The 24,571-nt window shown below is 49.1% G+C and overlaps 1 protein-coding gene and 1 long non-coding RNA gene across 8 annotated transcripts; one reads left to right on the top strand and one right to left on the bottom strand.

Moving 5' to 3' along the window:
- Positions 1–2,644: 2,644 nt before the first annotated feature.
- BDKRB1 (bradykinin receptor B1) lies at positions 2,645–23,346 on the bottom strand. Of its 6 annotated transcripts, none has more exons than XR_011533158.1 (3): positions 22,009–22,145; positions 15,708–15,815; positions 2,645–2,776 (listed from the first exon to the last, which is right to left on the bottom strand). XR_011533158.1 is itself a non-coding variant. In XM_008507809.2 (3 exons), the coding sequence occupies exon 3, from the start codon at positions 13,076–13,078 to the stop codon at positions 12,020–12,022; it is 1,059 nt and encodes a 352-aa protein (XP_008506031.1). In that variant the 5' UTR covers positions 13,079–13,088; positions 15,708–15,815; positions 22,009–23,346; the 3' UTR covers positions 11,547–12,019. The 6 variants fall into 6 exon arrangements, 3 of the variants coding, with proteins under 3 accessions (XP_008506031.1, XP_070450734.1, XP_070450733.1); XR_011533156.1 differs by having other exon boundaries at positions 2,771–2,905; XR_011533157.1 differs by lacking the exon at positions 2,645–2,776 and adding an exon at positions 5,030–5,154.
- On the top strand, positions 2,897–5,355 carry LOC139079460 (uncharacterized). 2 transcript variants are annotated; one of them, XR_011533160.1, is made up of 3 exons: positions 2,897–3,076; positions 3,742–4,046; positions 4,932–5,355. It is a non-coding gene; the product is annotated as an uncharacterized lncRNA (long non-coding RNA). The 2 variants fall into 2 exon arrangements; XR_011533159.1 differs by having other exon boundaries at positions 2,926–3,076; positions 3,770–4,046; positions 4,932–5,065.
- Positions 23,347–24,571: the final 1,225 nt, after the last annotated feature.

Here is a 24,571-nt window from a genome sequence, read left to right as displayed (position 1 = left end):
TGAGTATTTTTGTGGAACTGTAACTTGTTAGTCTGATTATTTAAAGTATTATGAAATTAAGAATACAAAATACTCTTGAAGAAAATTAAAATATTTACTCTTTGGAGTTGACTTGAAACACTATTGTCTTTCGCCGAGAACTGTTCCAAAAACCTGGATAAAGTACTTCCTGGTGGGGAGGGGGACAGGGCTGTGTCAGATCCTGTTATTGGAAAACGGTGTTCCACACTCCTGGAACTTCTGATCGCAAACCTTATATCTACCTGCTACATTTCTGAGACGTTAAGGGCATATAATGTTAAAACTTGCCCCTCCTCCCCCCTTTGGGATATTAATCCCTAGATTAGTTATCTTATCCCCACAGTGTAGACTTGTGGCAAACACATCTTGTAGTTTCGGTCTTAGGGACCTAGATAAATACTTGATAAATCTGTTTGGAGGAATGTTTTTACTTATAAAAGGAATATTTAAAAGAAATACTTATTTTTAAAGACAATACTTTAAAGGAGGTTTTGATGTGACAGATGTCATTGTATAACCGTGCACTTTGAGCAATCAGGGAAAAAGCACAAGTCACACTTCACACATGGCTTTTGTGAAAGAGAGGGAGATACTGAGTGTGTGCTAGGTACTGTGCGTGTTCTTTATATAACTTCGTGGCCCCTCTGAGAGGCACTCAGTATAGTGTCTGTTTTCCAGAGGAGGAGACTGAGGTTCAGAGAGGTCAAGACACTTGCTCAAGGTCACTTGGTGTGACTCCCGAAGCCCAGGCTCATTCTAGGACTTTACATAAGAGGAACTCGAGCAGTTGTCTAAATTAGTAAAAACTCTTCACTGATAAGGAAACTAAGAAAGGAATTTTGCTGAAAGATTCAGATTAAAGGCTCTTCGAACACTTGAGCCAGAATGAACTTGCTGATCCATCTCCACCGGCGTCTCCAGCCCCGTCCCCTCGCCTGGCTGGGTGCCGGGCACTCTGCTCCTTCAGTTCTGCCACATCCTCTAAGCAGGGGTTAGACCACCTGGAGACTTTTTTTTAATGCTGAAGCTCAGGCCCCACTCAACACCAATTAAATCAAACTCTGAGAATGGGGCTAAATCAGGATCTCTCCGCCTTAGCACTCTTGACATTTGGGGCGGGATAATTCTCTATGGTGGGGGCAGTCCTGTGCATTGTGGGAGGTTTAGCAGCATCCGTGGCCTTACCCGATAGAGGCAAGTTAGCAGCCTCTTCCTCAATTGTAAAAGCCAAAATGTCTCCAGATGTGGCCACATGTCCCCTGGGTGCCAAAATCCGCCTGGTGCAAACCCTGGGCTAAGAGCTCCCCGGTGAGAACAATGGGCAGCCTGGAGCGAGAGCTGTGCCCAGGGGGCCTCCCGCGGTCCCCCGTCTGCGTCCAGAGCGCTCTGCCTGGTTCCTCCTCAGCTCAGCTCGAAGGTCACTGTTTTCAGACAGGCCCAGCCACCCTACCTACCCCTTTATTCTCCATTAGGGCAAACCTTAAAGCAAACCTTTGCGGCCCTTCTCATTTTACAAATCCATATGGATTTGTTTCCCTATTTATTGTCCGGCAGGGTACATGCACACCTGGTATCTAGCACAGGGCCTCGCCCAGAATTAAGAATCAGGGACTGGGGAGTGAGTGAATGAATGAACGAACAAATGAATGAACCCAGTGGTCATCTAGTCCTACCTAGTCATTTAGCAGCTGAGGAAAATGAAGCCCAGAGAGGGGATGTTATTTGCCCAAGATCACATGATTAGTGCTTGAAGATGTCCTTTATTCAATGCAATTTCACGTTTTTTTGGTTTTAGCAATAAGTAATAAAATACATAAATATATAAGAAATGAAATGAAAATTCCGCATTTGCCGAGTATTCACTATGTGACTCTTCCTCTGTTCCGCACTCAGCAATGTGGCATTCACACTCAGTGTCAGCCAGGGCCCTGGGAGGAAGCACATGGCCACTCGGGCCACTGCAGAGGGTGTAAGGCAGGGACTACTTAACATGGGTGGTCAGGGCCAAGGGACACCCACATGTACCTTGGGGCTGACTCTGGGCCACGGAAAGACTTGGCGCCTCTTCCACCTTCAGCTCTGGGCCTCAGCCATGTGAGTTGTGGTGATTTCTCCCCTTTGCTCTCCTTGGCGACGGGAACACAGGGCGCCTCCTTCTCCATCCCATCTACCGTGAGGCTGAAGGAGTGCTAAGCCCATCGCAGGTCTGCAGGGACAAAGGGAGAGTGACTCACAGCCCCTGGAGCTGAGGAGAGGGCTGCGGACAGCAGCTGTGGCCTTAGGTGGAGCAAAGTGGCCAGAGGGGGCCAGAGAAACCCCCGTCCTCGGTCTTCTACCCTCCCCTCTCGTGCTGGAGCCTCCCATGGGTGGACCTCAACTTACATACAGCATCGGAGGCTCAGCGCGGTGCAGAGTGGATCCGGAGGGCAAATGGAAACGCTCCGGCACTCAAGCATTCTCTTATTTGTACTGTTCTCTTCATTTTGCAGATGACAAAACCCAGGCTTAGGTTAAGTGATCTATCCAAAGCCACACAATGTACTAGTTAAGGAACACTAGTCACTAATGACAGATAAACCCCCAAATCCCAGCAGCTTAACAAAAAGAAGTTTGTTTCTCATTCATGTAAAGTCCAGGCGGTGCTCCTGAATATCTGGCAGCGCTCCTGCAAGTGGTGATGGGGGAACCCAGGCTCCTTCCATCTTGTGTCTCTTCCTGTCCCGGAGCCTCAGAATCCTCCACGGGGATCACTGCACTGGGGAGAGAGGAGGACCACTTTTATGGCCAGGCCTAGGAGCTCTCACTTTTGCCCCCCCTTCTATTGGTCAGAATTCTGTCACGTGATCCTTCAAGGGCTCCTGGGTAATGTAGTCTTGCTGTGTGCCTAGGAAGGAAGGAAATTGGGGTTGGTGAGCAAAGTAGCCAGACTCGCTACGTGCAGCTCACAATTTAGAATTTGAATCCAGGAGTGTCTGACTCCAGACCCACACTCTTAGCACATGCTCTATTGGAATTACAATTTGTTGCACTCTGAGATACTCTGCTACTACCAGAGGTAGGTTTTTTTTTCTCCTCGGCTTGTTTGTTTATATTCCTGAAAGCAGTTCCACATGGAGCAAATGAATTAAATTCTGGGACCTTTGCTGGGTAACGAGGCAGGAAAGTATAATGTGGTGGGTCTCAAAGCTCATCTGCATATTGGAGTCACCCAAGGATCTTTTAAAAATTCAAAAGCCAGGCCCCACCCAAGACCAATTAAATCATGACCCCTCAGGTGTATTGCTGAAGCTGCCCAGGTGACTCTACTTTATAGAAAAGTTTGGGAATCACTGGAATAGTAGCTAAGAAAATAGATTTTTAGAGGCAGGCTGTCTGGGTGTGAACCCAGGCCCCACTGCTTGTTATCTGTGTCGCCTTGGGGAAGTTGCTTAACCTGTCTGTGCTTCAGTTTCCTCTATAAAACAGAGACAATAATAGGGTTGTTATGGGGATCACGTGAGTTAATATATGGAAAGTGCTTTGAACAGCATCTGACACATAATAAGTACCATGTCAGAGACATTATTGTCACTGTTTTCTGAATGCCTACTGTGTGCAAGGCCCTGGGCTAGAGATGAAAGACATGGTCCTTGTTCTCGGGGAGCTCAGAACCCAGTGGGCAGACATCAAACTCTAAATAAGACAGAGTAAGTACAGCACGCCTGCCTTTGTTCTTTATAGATGTAAATCAATTTGTTTTGCTCCCGAGGAATCCTGTCATGGCTCACAAGCTGAGGAAAGGAGAGAAACCCCTCCCAGCGGTTTTAGAGGTGGAATTCCTGCTTTTGAGGACCCCGCCTGGCTCCTCCCCCACCGTCCGGACACCTGCTTCCCCAGCAGTCAGCACAGATGGGGCAGCACTGGGACAGCTGGGGGCGCCGGCTCCCTTTACAGCCTGACGTTCGGACGGCCTGTTACGGGGAAACGTGGCTTGAAGGGTACAGCTTGGGTAGCATTTGGAAATAGAAGTCAAGGAGGTGCTGGAGGTAAGTCTTCTGGGTTTTGGGGATGTTGAGAAAAACGAACACCAGCACATCCTTACAGTGAGAATTTCTAAGGCTTTCAGAAGAGGGCAAAACATTCGTGTACATTCAGATTCCACGGAGAGATAAAGGAAAGCTCAGTGCAAAGTGCTAACTCTGCTGCCAAAACCCTAATGTGGGCATTTTGTGACCCCAGATGTGGCCCAGTTGTTTGTAGTGGTGGAGCCCTAAAGGCTGTGACTCCAAAATACGTTGAACATTTGTTCAAGTTCAGTGCACCCCAACCCCCAAACTAGGCTATTTTAAAGTCAGCATCAGTGTCATGGCCCCGTACTCAGAAATCCTCCTTTCATTTATAATAAACGCTTCTAAGGTCAAATAAATGTCTCCCTCTCGTCTCCATTTCAGTTTGAATTAAAGTTTTACTTTCTTTTTCCCCCCTTCAGACCATACTATTTTCGTCAAAACCCTTTTTAAGAAGCCTTTGTACCAGATTTCATGTTGAAAGCTGTCTTCTTGCCTTTGTGTGTCCTATTTGCTGAACTGGAATTTTAGCTGACTGTCCACCCCAAAGATTCCCCCGGGGCGAGTCACGGAGCTTCTCTGCCCCTCGGCTTCACAGTGGTTTATCCGTTAGACAGGGCACCACAAGGGGAAACAGCGAGTCAATGGTATGTGGCACCCATTTAAAGTTTGGGTGGCTATTGCCAATTGCCCTCTTGTAGAAGTTGTACCCACCAGCAAGGTTCATACTTAAAAAAGGAAAAGATCTTTGAAAAACCCTGTTCAAGAGAAATCGCTGCCTTTTCACATTTCCACGTTCTGTTAACGCTTTGAATCAGGTCTGTTGTAATCCATTTAAAGGGCTTGCTTTGAAAATTTGTGCAGAATCTTCTGGGGAAAGAGCAACCCTCTTCAACACCAGCAGGGGTCGCCCGCTCTCTTCCTGAGCAACGTTGGTTCAGCCGTCAGCCCTGCAAAGCCCCGGGGCGCATCCCAGCCTGCGCAAAATCTGACCCTGTGCTCGTGGGAACGCTTTGGAAAAATCCTCAGTCTCCCAACTCTTTCACGAGGCTTCTCTGTGGCAGCTTCGTCTTAGCCGAGGACAATGCTTGAATTAGAAATAAAAATGTCATGTTATTTCACGATTAATTTCTCCCTGTAAACAAATACTGAGCTGGGTGGTAACGCACATGGGGCTGTTCTGGGAAAGTTGCCCCTGCTGGAGTTTTCGCAAGAGGTTGATAAGGCATATTTGGGGCATGATATACGGGAAGTGTGCTTTATATTCAGATAAAGATCTTTTGTTGTGTTCTGGTGAGTCTGTTTAAGCTTTCCTGCAAGATTCATTCCTCTACTGGAAATGCAGCCCCCAGCCCCCTAAGCCTACCACTCAGGGCTGGGACTCGCGTGAGGCGAGTGCGGCACCTGCTTTGTGCACAAAGTTTAAGGAGGGGTGGACACAGGCACATCAATAACCAAGAGAAACAGTAATTTACTGCAATGTTTTTAGAAAACCAAAAGTAATGTGAAAACATCCATGATGAACAAAACATCACCATTTCTAATAAAGACAGCAGCCGACCCTGCACCTGGAGCCCATCTTGGTTGCCTGGCTCTCAGCCAGGGCCCGTTGGGTCCCATCTTTACTTAAAATGTTGACATTTTGTTCACTGTGTATGAATCTCCTTCTTCCCTTCCTTTGCTGACTCTTTCGCAGTCCACCCCTCCCCTGCCCCTTCACAAGGTTGGCCACAGGATGAGGAAGGGAAAATAACACTGGGAGAAGCTTCAGGCGTTGGTTAGAGGGAATCATTGTTAAACACCAGGAATGACGCCAAAATCAATAATGGCGAGTTGCTATAAACTCATGTCACTGTTTGGACTTGAGAGATTCTGCTGTAATGATATTAGCAAACATTTATTGCATGCGCCATGCGTGCTGGAGATGGTTCTCGGTGATTTTCATGTTGGCTACTTAATCGTCCAACTGTGGTTTGTGTGGTCCTGCCCTGCTGTGGCCATCTCCCAGGGCACCTGCCACCAAACCTCACCTCGCTCATGCTTTCCTAGGACCATGGCTTCTCCCCTCGTCTTTGTTTATTCAATCCTTCAGGGGCTCAAGTCTCACCACCTCCGAGAAGTTTGCCCAGACCACCAGGCTTTCCTTGAGGCCGTTGTTGACCAGCTGGATCAGATCAGCTAAACTATGGTTCTCTGCTGGGGGTGGGGGTGGGGGTGATTTTGCTCCTGGGGACAGTTGCTAATATCTGGAGACCTTTTTCACTGTCACATCTGAGGGAGGGCAGTTGCTCCTAGCATCTAGAGGAGAGACCAAGGATGCTGCCCAATCTCCCACAATGCCTAGGACAGCCCCCACAGCCAAGAACTGTCTGGCCTCAAATATCCAAGGGGTCAAGAAACCTGGAGTCAAAACTTGCTAAGACATTACTGAGGATTTGGTGAAGCTCTCTCGGGAATCAAATTTGCATTCCACCATTGGGCTCTCATATTTTTGCCCAAGATGTTTGGAATTTGAGTCCCTTGGAGTAGGGATGGGCAAGATGATAGGAGCTGGGGTTTGAGGACACTCCTGTTTTCCTGCCTCAGTTCTCAGCTGAATGAGGCAGACAGGAGTCAGCAGTTGGGGGCCACAGCATAATCCTTATTACTGAGAAGGGCTCAGGTGGACAACGTCACTGAGGCATGTGGCAACAATGGGCCTCTTAATTCTGAATCCCGGAATCAGGCCGACTTACCCACCCAGGCCCAGGCAATGGTGACAGTTCCCACTCTGGGGCAGAGCCTCGAACGCTAAGCTTACCTCATGGCTGAGAGAAGACCCGAGTCTGGAGACAGGCCCTCCTCCAGGAGCGAGGATGCAGGAAGGAACTGAGCTCCTCAGGCTCAATTCTCTTTTGGAAGCTGGTCAATCAGATAAGTCGCTTTTCATCCATAGAGACAAGTCAGGGGTGAGAAAGAGGCCCAGCGTTTAGGGAGCAGCCCCTCCTCACTGAAACCAGGTGCATCAGTCAGGATAGGCTAGGTTCTGCTGCCATAACAAACATCCCCTTACTCTCTGTGGCTTAAACCAACAAAGGCTGATTTCTCACACACACTGCGTGTTTAATGCAGGTCTTCAGGGGACTCTGCTCGTCTAGTCACTCGGGTTCCAGGCTGATGGGGTCTCTACATTTTAATGACACCACCGTCTTAACACAAGGCTTCAGGGTTTGCCACAGCAGAGGAAGAGAGAGCATGGGAGACTGTGTTCTCAGATGCTTCTGCCTGGAAGTGGCAGACAAGTCCCCTCGCATTGGCCAAAGGAATGAGAAGGCCACCCTTGGCCTGCATGGTGTGAGGAAATTCAATCCCCCCATTTCCCAGAAGGACGGGGGAATTGGGACGATCGCTGAGCAGCAATACTGTTTCTCTTGAGGGTGAGGAGGCGTCTCCTGCCCCCGTCAAAAGACAAGACGTTCTCAGCAAGCGTTTTCCGGGAGCCTGTGTACAGGCTGGAGGACTCGACAGAGCAGAAGAGCCGGCGCCTGGTCCAGATCTCATGCTGATGGTGTCCTTGTGCAACAGCGTGGATCATTCTGGGCCTCAGGTTTTCCATCCATAAAATGAGCAGGCTGCCCCAGAGGGTCTTTTCCATGTCCTGTGAAGTCTCAGAAGCGAGGAAACTGTCTCCTTTTACTCTGCACCCCCGTGCCTCGCACCGTGCCTGCCACGTACTGGACGCTGGATAAGCGTAGTCAGAGCAGGGGACGAATCAGCCGCTCTGATTCGCTCTCAGTTTGGGAGGTCGGGGTTGGGGTGCTCCCAGCCTCCCACCATTACGCCTAACCCATCGATGGTTTCTAACTCCATCTGAGGTCGGCTCTGCACCTCTGCACCCTCCCGCTCAACCCCCAGAAGCAGAGCCAAGGATGACTGGCTGCTGATCACAGAGACACTAGTCAACGCAGCCAAGACCAGCGGGAGAAGCGCTCAGCCAACCCAGCCCAAGGCTGCAGAACCCTGAGCTAAGGAGGTTGCTTTAAATCGTTCGTTTTTTGGGCGTTTTGTTATGCAGCAGCAGGTGACTTATACACCCTGCTATCCATCCTCCATACTCCAGTGGAGCGATCGCTCTCAAACTTCACTCCCCTGTTTAGAGTCTCCACTGACACTCGTGGCCTAGAGGGGACTTTGACCTCTCGGCCTTGCTATAATTCTCCCAGCCCTTGGTGTCATCAGCTGAGAACCTGAGTGAGGCAAAGGCTGCAGGTGGCCAACACCCTCATTGTCCTACTTACCACCAAGACCAGGTCGGGGTTCCCTCCCCTGTACCCCCTTCCTGCTCGGACCCCTCCCAGGTGCATGTGACCCCGTGATTACGCATCTCGTCCTGAGGAGTGACCTCTTCTCATCTGCCTCCCCTGCACGCAGCAAGCTCCTCGAGGCTGGGGGTGCTACAGATGCGTCTGGGGTCCTCGTTGCAACGTCCTGTCCCCTGCCACTTTGCTGGGACACCTCTGGTGACAGGAGACCCACTGTTATTCCAGGTCTATCAGGGGACAGCTATCATGGACAGTTCTGCATATCAGAAAGCTCTTCCTCAGATTGGGCCAGAAGTTTTTGCCTTTGGTCTTACTGGGGTCACACTAAATACATTTGTTCTCCTCTCCCCACGAGCCTTATCTTCTTCAGGGAAGCCCTGTCAGGCCTCACAGTGTCACAGAGGGTATGATATTGAGTCCCTTCATCAGTCTGATCCCTTCTTCTGAATCACCCAAGAGCTGGACACAATACTCCTCATGTACTCTGTTGATTATTAAGCTAAATAGGATATCTCCTCCCTCATTTTAGATGTAATACTCCTATTAATATAGCCCCAGAGCCTAGCAGCTATTTTGACAGCCACAGCACACTGAGCTCCCTGTCAACTAAAACCCTGAAGCGTCTTCCCCTCCTACTTGCTGAGCCCCTACTGACCCTTCTGATACATTTCTGTCCCCTGAAGCTCCGGGAAAGTAGGCCTGGCTCTCTGCTCCCTGCCTGAACCAACCCCGGCCACCATCTGCCACCATCAAGGTGACTCACATGGTGGGATCCCTGGCACTCAGGCCTCTTCTCTGACCTCACAGCCTCATGGGCATCCCTGGGTCTGGGCAGAGCCCTGCACCAGGAGTCCAGCTCACTGGGTGACCTTGGGCACGTGTCTGCCCATCTCTGGGCCTCATTTTCCTTATCTGTAAAATGAGGGGTTGGACTTGCTAGTTTCTTTTTTAGACTTTTTCTTTGATTTACAGAAAGATCCCTTGTACTCTTTATGCAGTTTCCTCCAACGGTAACATCTTGCATAAATATGGTACGATATCACAGCAGGGAAATTGACATCGATAGAACTTTCCAGATTTTATTCGGATTGTACCAGTTTGGCACACACTCATTTCGATGATGTTTAAAGCCTCTTGTAGCTCATGGGAGAAAACTTCCCACCTGCTCCTCATCAAGCTCGTGATTCATCTCCGGAGAACAAGAAATTGCCTGTGTCCATTGCAACACCCAGGCATCCCCCAGGCTGGGCTGTGTGGGTACTTGGCGCCACTCAGGGCCCATGATGGATGGGCCACTGATGCTGGGGGGGAAGGCAGTGGGCAGTCGTGGCCTCACACGAAAGGCCCCAAGCTGGAGGAGGATTGGAGAAGAAGCTTCTTGGCCCTTCTCAGAGAGAAAGCGGGAGCCCATGTGGGTGCTGGAGCCAGGGATGCTGGAAGACCGTTTGCTAACTCATCCTTCCACTCCAGGCGTTAGCCCCACAAGGTGAGGCTCGGGCCTGGACCCAGGCGTGAAATACTCCGGGTCCAGCCAGATCCAGGGGGACTCACAAATAGTAACTTCTCCCACAGCACTGATCCTGTTAACCAAGGCAGGAGTTCCTCCCTCTGCGGATGAATAATTGACCTTCCCAAGAGAAGGGCACCAGAGTCCTGACTGTGGGGTCTGCGGTTTCCGTCCCGTGGCCGGGCTGTGCGCTGGGCCTCGGTGAGTATTACGTGCATTCCATCCGTCAGGCGTCTGGCTTCTCAGAGGTCCCAGTGATGGTCTTACTCTACCATTGAACTGCAGGCCACGAGCAATGCTCTGATTTCTCAGGCAGCACGCTCTTCTGGAATGTAGGAACCCGTAGAAAGGAATTTTTCTGAGCTGCAGGTTTAGTGCAGGGGCTGAGAAAGGAGGAGATAGGGCCTATTCGGGTCAGTTCACTCTCAGCAGAGGAGGACTGGGCATTATTTTCTCTTTCCGAGTCTCTGTTCCTGCCTGAGATTCCTGCCTGTACTCGCGGCTTCACTGCAGGGCCTCTGCTCACCGTCTCCCGCCCTCCGGGAGCTCAGGAATTGCACTGGCGTTGGAGGCGAGCAAGCCGGGTGACTCCAGCCTCTGCCCTGGGTATAGGCTGTCCTGGTGCCCTGGGGGTGGGCAGCAGGTCAACTCCAAGAGGACCCGGATGTTCCTCTGTGTTACTGCCAGCTGTGTTCTCCTGCCTGCAACAGTGCCTGGCACAAAGCAGATGGTTGATAAATGTCAGCTGAAGGAACGAACGCAGACTCAGAGTTGCTAGAGCTTCCAAATATTCACGGGATTCTCACGTGGAATTTAAATATTGGTAACCAACTTAAAAACATTGAAACACTCTGTGGACCAAATGAACCACGTGTGCAGACTGGATCCTGCTTGTTGACCTAAATCCAGGCCGTCCAAACCATAGTCTGCTCTCCAGGAAACCTACAGGGCTGGAGCACTGACCAAAGGGTCATTCCTGCCTTTTGGGGGCCTGCTGAGCATCGCTAGAGCCATTCACACAAGAAATCCATGCTTTCTAGCTTCAGCAGGCCCTCACAGCCCACTGGACACCTCTGGGCTTCCCTCCCTGCCCTGGACCATCGTAGATCCTCTGAACATCTCCGTTCTCCCCAAACCGCCCTATGACACTCTCCTAATTATTGTCCCTGTTGCCACGAGCTCCTTGAAGGCAGACTTTCCAGGTTCACCATTGGGCTCCTGGTAGCAAGAAGAGAGCCGATGCATTCGGTGTTCGGTAGATATTCTTCCGTGGGGACCCACACTTTTCTACCTGTGTGTCTCGATGATGTCTCCACCAGCACTTCCTCCCTCTCCACGTATCCAGATTCTACGGTGTAAAACTCAGCTCACAGTTTACTCCCTTCACAACGGCTGTCCTGATACCCCAGCAGGACCCCATCCTCTTTCCCTCTGAATACTCAGGGTACAGGATCTGTGGCGTGCTCATGCGATTTATCACTTTCTTTTTTGACACTATAATTATTTAGATCTATGTAAATTCCTTTTGGTTAGGATCTCTAGCTTTATCATCTCTGTATTCCCAGCAGTTAACCTAGAAAATTTTGGACAGGCAAGTGGAAATGTGAGAAGAGACCCTTACTGGAAATGTGTATTAGTTTCCTGTTGCTGCTGTAACAAATGACTACAGACTTTATGACTTAAGACAACACAAATTTATTATGTATGGCTCTGGAGGACAGACATCCCAAATCAATCTCGCTGCACTAAAGCCAAGATGCGAGCAGGGCTGGTTCCTTCCGCAGGCTCCGGAGGAGAATCCATTTCCTTGCCTTTTCCAGCCTCTAGGGGGTGCCTTCCTTGCATCGCTCCAACCTCATGCTTCTGTTGTCACATGGCCTTCTCTGACTCCGCCATTTCTGCTTCCCTTTTATAAAGGTCTTTGCGATTACATTGGGCCCACCCAGCTAATCCAGGATAATCTCCCTATTGCAAGATCCTTAGTTTAATTGCACCTGCAAAGTCTCCATTACCAAAAATAAATTCACAGTTTCCAGGGACTACGTCCTGCTTATCTGGGGGGGCCCTTATTCAGCCTACCACCATAGTATTTATTGCATCAGAAATAACTGATAAGGAAGCCAAGCATCTTGGCTCACTGCTGTTTAATTCCGCCAGAAAAGTTGGAGGATTTCTTTCCTGCGGGATGAGGACATCGGAGTAAGACTTCTAGGGGTGCATTGTTTATAAAGTTCCCACACCTTGGTCCTGAAAAGCTGGCCCACAAAGACATAAATCACTGGATTCAGGCAGCTGTTGATGAAAGCAAAGAAGTTGGCGCACTGCAGGCCCAGGTCGATGAAGTTCTCCCAGAAGCAGCCTCGGACAGCCCGCACCTGGAACAGGAATTCTAGGAATGCGAAGAGGTGGTAAGGGGTCCAGCAGACCAGGAAGGTAGCCACGAGCACGAGGATGAGCACCGTGGTCTTGCCATCCGTGGGGCCCCCGTGCCTCGTCCTGCTGACCTCTGTCTGCACTCTCAGAGAGGCCAGGATGTGGTAGTTGAAGAAGACGATGGCAGCCAGCGGCAGGAGGAAGGCCAGCACGTTCAACTCCACGATCCTCGCGAAGTTCCAGGCCTCGTGGGGGAGCCCCAGCACACAGGCAGAGATGTTCAGCTCCGGGACAGTTTTGATGGAGCGGAGTAGGAACGTGGGGACACTCAGGAGGCCCCCCATGACCCAGATGAGCACGCAGATGGCCTGGGCCTGCCGCCGCCGCCGCCGCCTCCTGCTGGCCATGGGGTGCACCAGCACGCAGTAGCGGTCCTGGCTGATGGCCACCACCAGGAAGATGCTGATGAACAAATTGGCCTTGATGACTCCATTGACGACGCGGCAGAGGAGGGCTCCGAAAGGCCAGTGGAACTGGTTCCAGATGTTCTCTGCCCAGAAGGGCAAGCCCAAGACAAACACCAGATCGGAGGCCGCCAGGTTCGCCAGGTAGATTTCTGCCACGTTCAGGCGCCGCCGGGGCAAGAGGAAGACCGACAGCACAAAGAGGTTCCCCCCGAGGCCGCAGAAGCAGATGGCGATGATAAAGGCTGGTAACACTCTGTGCAGCAGGTCCCAGGCTTCCTGAAGGTTGTCACACGATGTGGCATTTGGAGGCAAGAGCTGACTCTGGTTGGAGGACTGGAACTCCAGGAGGGTCCGGGATGCCATCCACAGTGACCTGCAACGAACAGCACGTAGCATAACACGAGAGGCTGCCCCCTACAGCCGGAGGGCCAAATCCAGCCCCCGGCCAGTTTTGGAAAATAAAGTTTTATTGGCACACGGCCACCCCCATTCATTTACGTATTGTCCACGGCTGCTTGTGTGTTATAAGAGCAGAGTTGAGTAGTTGCAACAGAGACTGCGTGGCCTGCAGAGATGAAAATATTTGCCATCTCTTCCCTTAGAGGAAAAGTTTGCTGACCCCGGGTATAAAGAAAAAGACCAAGGCTTTGAAACCTGAGTTCAAATCCTGACACAACCAGATGGTGTGGGCCAGCTAGACCCACTGACTTTTATTTTCCTCTCTGACAATCAGAGCTAACCGTATCCCTCTTGTGGGATTGTGGCAGGGACTGGTGATGGTGTCTCTGGAGAGCTTGGCATGGTTGCCTGGCACAGAGGAAGCACTCAATGGAAGGTGCAATTAATCTTATTAACAGCCTTATTATTATCAACAACAGTTTAACAAACATTTAATGAGCACCTACTTGTGCCAGCACATTGCCAGGCGCTGGAGATACAGAGAACAGGACAGAGCAGCCCCCAGCCTGCAGGCGCTCACTGTCTAGAGGGATGCAGACATGGAGGCAGTGGCTGATGACCCAAGATGAAATCAACCAGGGGCTAGGAAGAGGCCTGGCCAGCAGGGAGCTGATCTACTGGGGCTAGGACCAGTAGGGTGGATGGGGCAGGCAATGGTGGATGGTTTAGAGAACGAAAAGGTTCTTGAGCTGGGCTTGAAAAATACAAGTAATAAAAGAATAACTAACATTTATTAAATGGTCTCTATGTTCTAGGCACCATTCTAAGAGTTTTACATTTGCATATTTTTTCATTTAATCTTCTCAACAGCCCTGTGAGGTAGGGCCACTGTAATCGCCATTTGATTGATCGGAAAATGGGGCACTGAGAGGCTGAGTCATTTGTCCACGGTCACACAGCAGATTGGTAGCAGAGCCTGGATTCAGACCCAGGCAGTCCTTCTGTTCTGTTCTATTCTGCTGCACGTTTGGTCCCCACTTGGTAGATGGGTAAACCGGGCTCCGAAGTTAATGACTTGTCTGAGGAGACATAACTGGTGAGCGACAGGGCCAGTCTGCACTGACCCCAAAGTCCATGCTCATAGCCTCCCAGGTGCCTGCATTGCATTTCAGTGGGAGAAGGATATGGTGGGAAAGAAGCGGACCACGTCTCCCAGCCGTCTAATACCGTGGAGAGATGAGAGCACATCCTGAACTCGTGGATTTGTGGGTGCCTGCCAGCAATGCCAGCCACAGCCAGCTTAGTGGATGCACACAGTCCCAGACACACAGTGAGCAGCTGCCTGCCCTGTGGGATTTCTGGGGACTCCACCCCTAAAACTCCTCCCGGAACCTGGATGAGTTAATATATGCAAAGTGCTTAGAATGGGTCCTGGCTCTTCAGAAGCACTTGCTCAATGTCAACTATGGTGATCATTGTTGTTATCGCTTGGTGACGTTCAAGATTCTGTCAACTGGGCAAAGCCTCATTGCATCCAACACAAGATACTGTGTAAGAAAGAGCCAGTCTTGGAACAGTCTATTTGGGTAAGCGACCTTGGGCAGTCACTTCGTGTCTCCAAGTCTGACTTTCCTCATCCGGGGGAGACGTGAGGACCTTCTTGATGTGACGCTGTCTGTAACTCACTCACTGTGCCATTCCCACCAGGTCTAATTCACCGGTTTCTCCAGTCCTTTATCCGCAGAACAAGTATTTACTGAGCACCTGCTCTGTGCCAGGCACAGGTGTTCTGGTGTTTGGGGCACAGCAGTGAATCCAACAAGCAAAAGCCCCTGCCCTCAGGGTGCTTCTGGCCTAGAGAGGAGAGAGTCAACAACAGGGAGCACCCTGGATAAATACGTTAGCAGGGGAGGGTAGCAGAGGAGATGGCGGGATGGGATCGGGTCCTAGGTTTATTCTGAAGGTAGTACCACCATGATTTTCAATCGGGTACAGGTCGTGAGAAAGGAGGAGTTGGAAGATGCTGAGATTTTTGGCCTGAGCACCTGGAAATATGAAGTGGCCATCAACTGAATGGAGATTCCAGAGTGAAGATGCAGCAGGGCTTTTTTGCAGGGAAGGAGATCAGGATTCACTTTTGGACCCGTTGAGGTTGAGATGTCTATTGGACATCAAGTGGGGGTGTCCAGTGGGCAATTAAATATTCAAGTCTGGGATTCAGAGACCGAGTGTGAGATAATGATACACCATTGAGAGTTGTAATCACATAGATGGTATTTAAAGCCACAAGACCGGATGAAATCACCAAGGGAGAGTGTAGACGGGGAAGAGAATAAGCTGCTGGGCTTCCAGTTGACAAGTCAGTGGGAAACATGAGAGATTAAGGGTTGGGAGGCTGTGAAATATTTGTGGCATATGGAGTTCTGACCCAGAGTGTGCCGAGGAGTTAGGACACTCTTGTCACTATTGCAGGGTGTAAACCCACAACTAACTATTTATTTTGTTATTTGGCAATACTTTTAAATTTTGCAATAAGCACTTCTGGCATCAATGAGCTAAAAAGCGAATGTTTAATGAAAATTTAAGTACTGACCTTCTGTTTCTCAAGGAAGTTGATGAGGAACGTGTAAGTTGCACAAAATGTTTGTGGATGTTTAGATCCCTGTGGGGGCCGCAGCGATTTCACCGACCACAGGAAAACCTGAGACACAAAGTGGCCGCTTCAGAAGTTAGTAATTTTAAAAGATGACGCCCTAAGACATCAGTTTCACCCACATAGCTGCAGAAGATGCTGTCAGAGATCACTCTCGGAGGCATGATTTTTCACTTAGATCGAGCAACTCTTTGTTGAGTTAATCCAGCTCATTTTTAGTTCCAACTTATCTTGTGCATGCATGTTACAGGCTCTTAACATCAGCCCTGATATCAGTTTCCCCACATTGAACCCAGCGTATATGGGGTGAAAACTAAAACTCACCACCCCCTTTCCTGCTTCTCTAGCTCCACTCACGTGTAAATACCTATTTCTGTAAACTTGGACTCCTTGAGCTTTACAACTAAATGGGAGTTACAAATTGCTAAAAGCCCAGGTGGCCTGGAGCTGGAGGCACACTAAAGTTTAGCTAATCATGTGTCCTGAGTTTGCCAGGAAAGCCGCTGTCTCAAAAATATTAAGGAGCAGGGGCTTCCCAGACCTCAACTCCTCACTCCCGCCGCTCGAACCCGCCTCAAGCAAGAAGACGAGGCCCACCTGCCATCCTCCTATCTCACCCTCCCCCAGCCTTGCTGCAAGCAGCCTCTCAAGGCCAAACGCAGGCTGGTGGGAAAACGCCAAACTGCACAAGCTACATGTTCCCCCCTCCCCTACCCAAAACCCCAAATAAAAATCCCTACCCATTCCTCATGGGGAGCTAGCAATTTTTGAGGCATGAGCCCCTGCTTTGCTCCCTGTGCCTGGCATAGTAAAAACCTTTCCTCTTCCACTCAAGACTCTGTTCTCGTTATTTGGATTGGCGTCGGGTTCAGAGACCGAACTTTCGGTTGCATGTACAGCAATGGAAGTGATGGCTGATTCAGTGTCACCGCCCTCAGAACTCCACAGACAGTGAAATGGTGCCAGCTAGATATCAGTATCCTCAGATTCTTGAAATAGAAAAATCAGTCAATTCTAGTCGTGACATCAGCTCTTTGACTCCAGTTCAACAGAATCAAAGCGAAGCTTTTGGAAGTTCGTTCTGGTGAAGCGAAACGACGGGCGTTTTGTGAATGCTGCTCCAAATTCAGTTTAAACTGTTCACGTTGGGAATAAATTCGTTATATTTTTGTGAAGAGAACACACATGCACATTTTGGTGGGCAGAGAGTGTCATGGTAACAACGATTTTCTTATTAAATTAAGAGGCTGTTGAAACAGAAATGTACTTTGAACAGGTCACGGTGCAAACGTAATTTGTAATTGCATATAAGTAAGTTTCAATAGTCTACCAGTTGAAATGGAAGTTATAGCTGACAAAATTTACAAAATTTTGAAACATAGTTACTGAATTACCAAGAGTTTGTGATGAGATTGATGACAAATTTTAAAAAAAGACAACTTTAGATGTGTTTTCTTTCTGGCTGCCCATTGTCAATCAATTTTAGAAGATGTTGAGTCTAATTGCCCAAACATGTGATTAAACTCTTTGTTAAAGCGGAGTTCCAGAGTTTTGTTGATTGCGTTCCAAATCCATCGGAAATCTTTAATCAAGGTCTTCAACAAACGAAGTACCAAAATGTGAGCTTTTAAAGCTTTTAGCAGATGCTAATTATTGAAAACAAAGCTTTTATGCAGAAAATAATGGAAATTTATTTCTAAAGAGCAAGGGAGGAAACGATCAAATAAAGAGATGAGGCCTTAAATGGCACACCATTTAATTTTAAAATTCTATCGTGAGCTTTGGAATATCTCAACTCATAGGAAGAATCTTTTCAATTGGATAAATTCTTGTTCTGTGCAGAAATGAGATGAAATTGAGAAAGCCTCTGATTTGCAGCACCTCAATTTGACAAAGCATCCAAAAATTATAAATAGCTACAACTTATTTGAAGAGTTTAATCTGTAAAAATATTCATTTAAGAAAGGAACTAGGGGCCAGCCCAGTGGCACAGCAGTTAAGTGCGCACGTTCTGCTTCAGCGGCCTGGAGTTCACCGGTTCAGATCCTGGGGGCAGACGTGGCACTGCTTGGCACACCACGCTGTGGTAGGCGTCCCACATATAAATTAGAGGAAGATGGGCACGGATGTTAGCTCAGGGCCAGTCTTCCTCAGCAAAAAAGAGGTGGACTGGCAGTAGTTAGCTCAGGGCCAGTCTTCCTCAGCAAAAAGAGGAGGATTGGTGGCAGATGTTAGCTCGGGGCTAATCTTCCTCAAAAGAAAAAAAGAAAGAAAGGAACTAGAACTAAGGCATAAAAACAGTACCTGTGAAAATATCTGGGCTGAAATGTTTACATAATTCCACATGCAAAGAATAGGATTTGAGGGTAGACTCTGCTTGGCGGAATTGCTCAGAGGCTAACAGGTACCTCAGCACCTGCACAGGAAACATTTTCTTAATTTAAATAGATTCTGGTCCAAGAGAAGAGTCAACTGAAGGCCTTAATTTAAATTTATTAACCGTAAAGTCTGAAGGAAAAGATTTCAGACAATCATTGGGAACAGTTAGTGATAATAAGACCACAACGAAAGAAAAATACATTCTTCAGGAAAATGCCAATGACATATCCGAGTCAAGTACAAGCCTAAGACACTGACTGTAGCACATGGAGGGGCTTGGTACAAATTATTTGCTTACGTTATAAAATTATTTTTCCTTATGTTATTTTTCAAAGTTCGGTTAATTAACATAAAGAAAGTGTTTTAATATATGTAGGTGTATAGATATATTTAAAGACATGTTTTCTTTTTTTCCTTTTCTTTTTTTTCCGAGGAAGATTAGCCCTGAGCTAACTACTTCCAGTCCTCCTCTTTTTCGCTAAGGAAGCCTGGCCCTGAGCTAACATCGTGCCCATCTTCCTCTACTTTATATGTGGGACGCCTGCCACAGCATGGCGTGCCAAGCGGTGCCATGTCCACAGCCGGGATCTAAACCGGCAAACCCCGGGCCGCCGAGAAGCAGAACATGAGAACTTAACCGCTGCGCCACCGGGCCGGCCCCCGAAGACATGTTTTCTTAAAAATATATTTTGACTAGAACTACTTTATAACTCCATCTATATAATACAACCAGTTTGTTGATGTGTGTGTGTGTGTGTATATATATATATATATATATGTATGTATATATATGTATATATGTCTATATGTATGTATATATGTGTATATATGTATATATATGTACATATGTATATATATGTATATATGTGTGTGTATATATATATATATAGTTAGATACATAATTTTTCTGAAAATAGTTTTTGACTAGAACTGCTTTATAACTCCATCAATGTAATACAACCCACTTGCATTAAACCACCCAGTTTGTGGTAATTTGTTACAGCCCACAGGAAACCGATACATCCAGCCAGCCTGATTTCTCAGATGCCCGGTGGACCATGCAGGAAGGCCCCTCATACGACACGCTCTCGTGGGAGCTGCTTCCTGAAATTCCCACCGGGCCTCATGCCGTTGTTTCCTGTGCACAACTCTGCACATGCTGAGGAAGTTCTCTGTGCCAAGGAAAACCCGCACAGCACCTTTGTCTCGGCCCCAGTCATCCCACGCGCTGGGGCTGCAGGGTGAGACCTGATGCTCAGCTCGGACGCTCCAATGTCAGCCACACCTGGGCTCCGCTGGGTCCACGCCTGCGCTGGGCTTTAGGTAACTTGATCCTGACACATACCTGGGAGGAAGGGTGGGTACCTTTATGCCCATTGTACAGATGAGCAAACTGAGGGGAAGAAGAGTGACGTGACCCGCCCAGGTTCCCCTGGCGAGATGAGCCGGTCCGTTTGTACACAGCTCTTCTTCTAGGCCCAGCTCGGAGTCCATTCTCTTTCACACAGTATGGCGTGACTACAAAGAGAAGGGGCCTGGAACTTGGGTTTGCGTCCTGGGGTCACCAAACTCTATAATTCTAGGCAGGTCACATAACTTCTGTGACCCTCAGTTTCCTCTTCTGTAAAATGGGGACAGTGGTGGCTGCTGCAGAGTCATTGTGAGGCTTGAATGAGACCATGCATGTAAAATCCCGTCCTAGGTTTAAAGCATCCATACGAGGCTTTAATGAGGACCCCCACAATCATAATGACAATAACTGTATGGAAATCCTGATGAGGGTGATGCTAAAGCGTCTTGGTCCCTCTGAGTGTAGGCAGCCTTGCCTTCACACGGACCACCCTGGTGTTGTAACGTGAGGTTGGAAAGGACCAGGGAGCCCCTTTTCTCCAGTTCCCGAGCTACAGAACAGTTCAGGGGACCTGGGACCCAGCACGCTAGGAAACTAAGGTGCTAAACTCCAGAAGGCTGAGTTCCAAGAGGGCTTGATTCTTGGCGATGGGATTCTCATTTGTCTCCAGCCTCGGAGCTTTTACCCCCAGGAGGTTTAAGAAGGAACTGGAAGAGAGGGGAGGGGGTTCATCGTGGAGGCTGAGAGAGACCACGAATGTGCTCTGCTTTGCCTCGCCCCCTGTCCTTCTCCAGGTGTCCTTGACCATGCAAGGGGTGTCCGTGTCCTTTCTGAAATGTGGGTGCCCGGGCAGGAAAGGATGGCTCTTGGGGTGCTGTGAAGGGGGCCCACTCTTGTGTCCTTGTGAGAGACCACAAAGGTCAGCAAGAGGCAGGAGCTGCCCAGGCAGCACCAGGCTAAAGGATGGGCTGCACCCCGGGGCCGAGGGGCTGAAGGGGAGTGGGGCCGGCAGAATAATGGCCTCCAAAGACGTCTGCATCCTCGTCCCTGGGACCTGCAAACATGGTACCTTACAAGGCAAAAGGGCCTTTGCAGATGTGGTTTAGTTAAGGATCTTGAGATGGGGAGGTGATCCTGGGTTATGGACGTGGGCACTGTGTCATCACAAGGGTCCTTACGTAAGTGGAAGAGGGACGCAGGTGGGTGGAGATGAGAGAGAGATTGCTGGCTTTGAAGATGGAGGAAGGGGCCACCAGTCAAGGAACACAGGCAACCTTGAGAAGGCAGAAAAGGCAAGAAACAGATTCTCCCCTGGGGCTTCCAGAAGGAACACAGCCTGCGGACACCTTCACTTTAGCCCATGAGACTGATTTTGAACTTCTGACCTCCAGAACTGTAAGATAATAACTTTGTGTTATTTTCAGCCACTAAGTTTGTACTAATTTGTTACAAAAGCAACAGGAAACTAATACCAGGGGGTGAGACTTCATCCTGCCCAGGAGATCAGGAACTGCCACCTGTGCCACCAGCAGAGACCTCTGATGTGGCTCGAATCTGGTCAGGCCAGCAGACACTGCCCTCCTTCCTGCTGACCCGGCTGTGGCCATGGCCACTGCAGACACACGATGTATCTGCTCAAGCTGGGCTTGTTTTTAAAGGGGTTGTTTTCATCAGCTGCTGGCTGCGTTCATACAAAGTTGGCCAGAGAGGACAAATCTTCCTTCGCTGGTCTTTAGTTTTGGCTCTGATATTTGCCTGGCACAGAGTAGGTGCTCAATAAACAGCAGCTATTTACGTTATTAGGAATATTTGATCCCATTTGTAAAACTCAGAGGGGACATTGGGCAAGTCTACTAGAGACGACGATTCTGTAATTTCTACGTGATATTTTTTGAATCCTGCCCATTTTCACATTGGCACCTGCTCCTTGGGACTCAGCGCGACTGTCTTCAACAAACTAGCCTTCTTCAAATTAATTCCAATTTCAACAGTGATGTGATGGTAAAGGCATTTGAAATATAGACACATATTAAAGAATGTCAACCCAGTCCCATAATACGATACTATTTTCAAGCCACAAATAACCCAACCAGTTCTCGGCCTTATGAAATCTCGGGAGCGATCCTGGGGAAACCAATTTGATTTTTATAAACGGAATTTGTGGACTGTAACTGGTCAGGGTCCACACGGAGCTCTGACTGCTGTGTTCAGCCTCTGCATGCTTCTTAGGACCTTGACATGAAGAGCTGCTGGAAACTTCGCTCCCTGTACCCCACACTCTCCTTCCTCCTTCTCTTCTGGAAAAACAAAACCCCAAGTAGGCATGGAATACAAGTCTCTTACATTGATTGAGAATTACGTTTTAAAAAAACGTACATTTACAGAAAGCTGAAAATTTGCCAATAGTTAGCTGTGAAAGAAAGCTTTTTTTATTGTTTTTCTGTAAGAGACTTGGAGTCTCTTATAGTTTACTCTCTTGAAAGAGATAAAAAAGGACGGCCATTTACTTACTCAGAAGATGAAAGCGCTCCGGACTCAGGCTGGGATTCCTGATGGCGAGAGCTGCCTTCGGAGGTGTTTTCTGTTGTGAGAAGCACTGTAGAAATGAGGCGGCTTTAATTGCATAACCTCCGCTCGCTCCAATGAGGTCATCAGAGGGATTACAAAAAGTGAGTCTTTCAGAGGGAGGAAGTGAGCCAGGGTTTTGAAAGGAAAACTGCTTTGTATTTTGGGGCTGGCAGGAGATTATTTCTGCTACCACCTCCTTTGTTACTGTGATAACATCTGGGGAGGCCCGTGATCCCACCCAAGAATGGTACATTGGCCAACGTGCCCTTGAAACACACCTCGGCATCGTTGCGTCCCCACAAGCCTCTCGTGCATCGGTGGGACATTGAGCCATGACTTTGTCCCATTCGCTGGGCTTCTGGATGCCTGGGGCTCCACAGCAGCTTTCCTGGGAGCTGACTTGAATGTCCCCTTTTGAATTTTGGTCACGAAGGATACATTGCCAGGAACCCATCAGGCTGGATGAACAAACAGCGAGCTAGGAAAAATTTGACTCATGCAATGTCTAGAGTTGATTAAGATCAGATGCACTTTTTAATCTTCCCTGGCTGTTCTGAAGCCTGTTTTTGATGTAAGTCTGCATATGTTAAGTTGAACTACTCAAGCCCTCTTGTTCAGACAGTGAGAAATTTCCTGCTTTCTTTGAGAGTCCTGCCTCAAGATCCTCTAAGCAAATGCCGCTTACCGTTTATCTTTGCTCCTAAAAACTAGGCCGTTTCAAGCTCCCTGCCTGACTGCAGGAGAATGTGTCCCCACCAGGGCTGGAATTCCGGCTTCTGGAAAGGTGACGCCCCAAATCGCAGGCCTCGGCTCTCCCTGCACCCTAGTCCTGCGTCTTGATGCTCCATTTGCACCTTTGGGAGTAACCTTGGACCCAATGTGTCTGGAGCACAAAATGTCCCCTTTGTTTTCAGAATCTGTCCTTCTCGTCGCATTTCCCTTTTCTGTCACTGATATCTCAATGGGGACAAACTGCCCTTTCAAATTTTCTAGCAGTTTTCTCCTGTTGCTGGACATCTTACAATTGTGGAGTCAGGGGAAAATAAAAAAGAACACTCCAGGGGCTGGCCCGGTGGTGCAGCGGTTAAGTGCGCACATTCTGCTTTGGCGGCCCAGGGTTTGCCGGTTCAGATCCTAGGTGCAGACGTGGCACTGCTCATCAAGCTATGCTGTGGTCAGCATCCAACGTATAAAGTGGAAGAAGATGGGCACGAATGTTAGCTCAGGGCCACTCTTCCTCAGCAAAGAAGAAGAGGATTGGCAGCAGATGTTAGCTCAGAGCTAATCTTCCTCAAAAAAAAAAAAAAAAAAATCTTTGGGGAAAGTCCCTTCATGTCAGGAGATACCGAACGTTTTTAGATATCAGACAAGTGCTTGCCCTTATTTAATCAGAGGAAAGCTCCCAGTCCCCATCTTCCTAATGAGGAATGTAGGCTGGGATCTCGGCTGCCAAACCCTGCCTTTGCAGAAAGCAGTTGGCTTTTTTCCCTTCCATGTGGGTTGAGACAGGCCTGTTTCTGAGAAGTACCTGTTCTGGGAGATGGCTTCCTGCCCAAGTGTGTATTTACTTGCAGGAGATCATGAGCTTGGCTTCTCCTCTCGGGGAAGACAGATGGTGAGAAGTGGCCAGTGCGTGGCAGGGCCACGTGGCTGGGACTGTCAGTGACCTGCATGCCTCTAGTGAGGGCTGAGTAAGCTGGACTTCGGGAAATGACTCTGTGGCAGCCTTGTCAAGGCTGTGGGGGCCCCACACCAGGGGTGGAAAGGAAAGTTATCTTAAGAGAATGGATGTTCTCACTGTTGCTTACCGGGATGGGAAATGGAAAGCAGACCTCGGTCCAGGGGAGGAGAGGGTTTCCCGCTGCCTCTGACGCTGTGGGGCGGGGGAGCTAAATCTGGGGGCTGAGGGCCAAGTGAGGGGACCCTGAGTCTATTAAGAGTCAACAGGCCCCTGTGAACGTGGAGAAGATGGGAGGAGGCTGAGGGTGAGACAGGAATAGTCCGCTGTGAGCTGCACTTGGTGAAAGTGCCCTGGGTGCTGGGTGCCTCGCGGGGAGCACATAGGGAGAACACACAGCATAGACACAGTTAGAAGGCACGGAGAGGCCACCAGGGGAGGACCCAGGGCTGCCATCTAGACATAGAGGACAGCCTGGCCAGCCGGGTGGGACAGGCCACCCATCGCTGGGATGGTCCTGATTGCTAACGCAGGGGACTCGGGGCTGGCTGGATCCCCAGGTACCAGCAGGCTCGGACCGTGCCCGATGCATACTCACGGGAAGGTGAGCTGGAGTTTGAAGAACCTGGGGACATATGGGTCACAGTCCCCACCGTGGCATGCAGGGTCACACTGAACCCTGGAGTTACTTTGTCCCCTCCCCTTCCTAGCCGTATCTAGCAGGTTCTTCGAGGGGAAAGACCCCGGTGTATTTCATTCAGCACATCTCTACAGTGTTTATAGGCCAAGCATCTTCAGGGTTCTTAGTCCTGACAGCATCTGGAGTCT

The sequence above is a fragment of the Equus przewalskii genome, chromosome 25, assembly GCF_037783145.1.
Source record: "Equus przewalskii isolate Varuska chromosome 25, EquPr2, whole genome shotgun sequence".
NCBI classification, from domain to species: domain Eukaryota; kingdom Metazoa; phylum Chordata; class Mammalia; order Perissodactyla; family Equidae; genus Equus; species Equus przewalskii.
The sequence above is the reverse complement of the archived record's forward strand: the minus strand, read 5'-3'. Positions and strand labels throughout refer to the sequence as shown.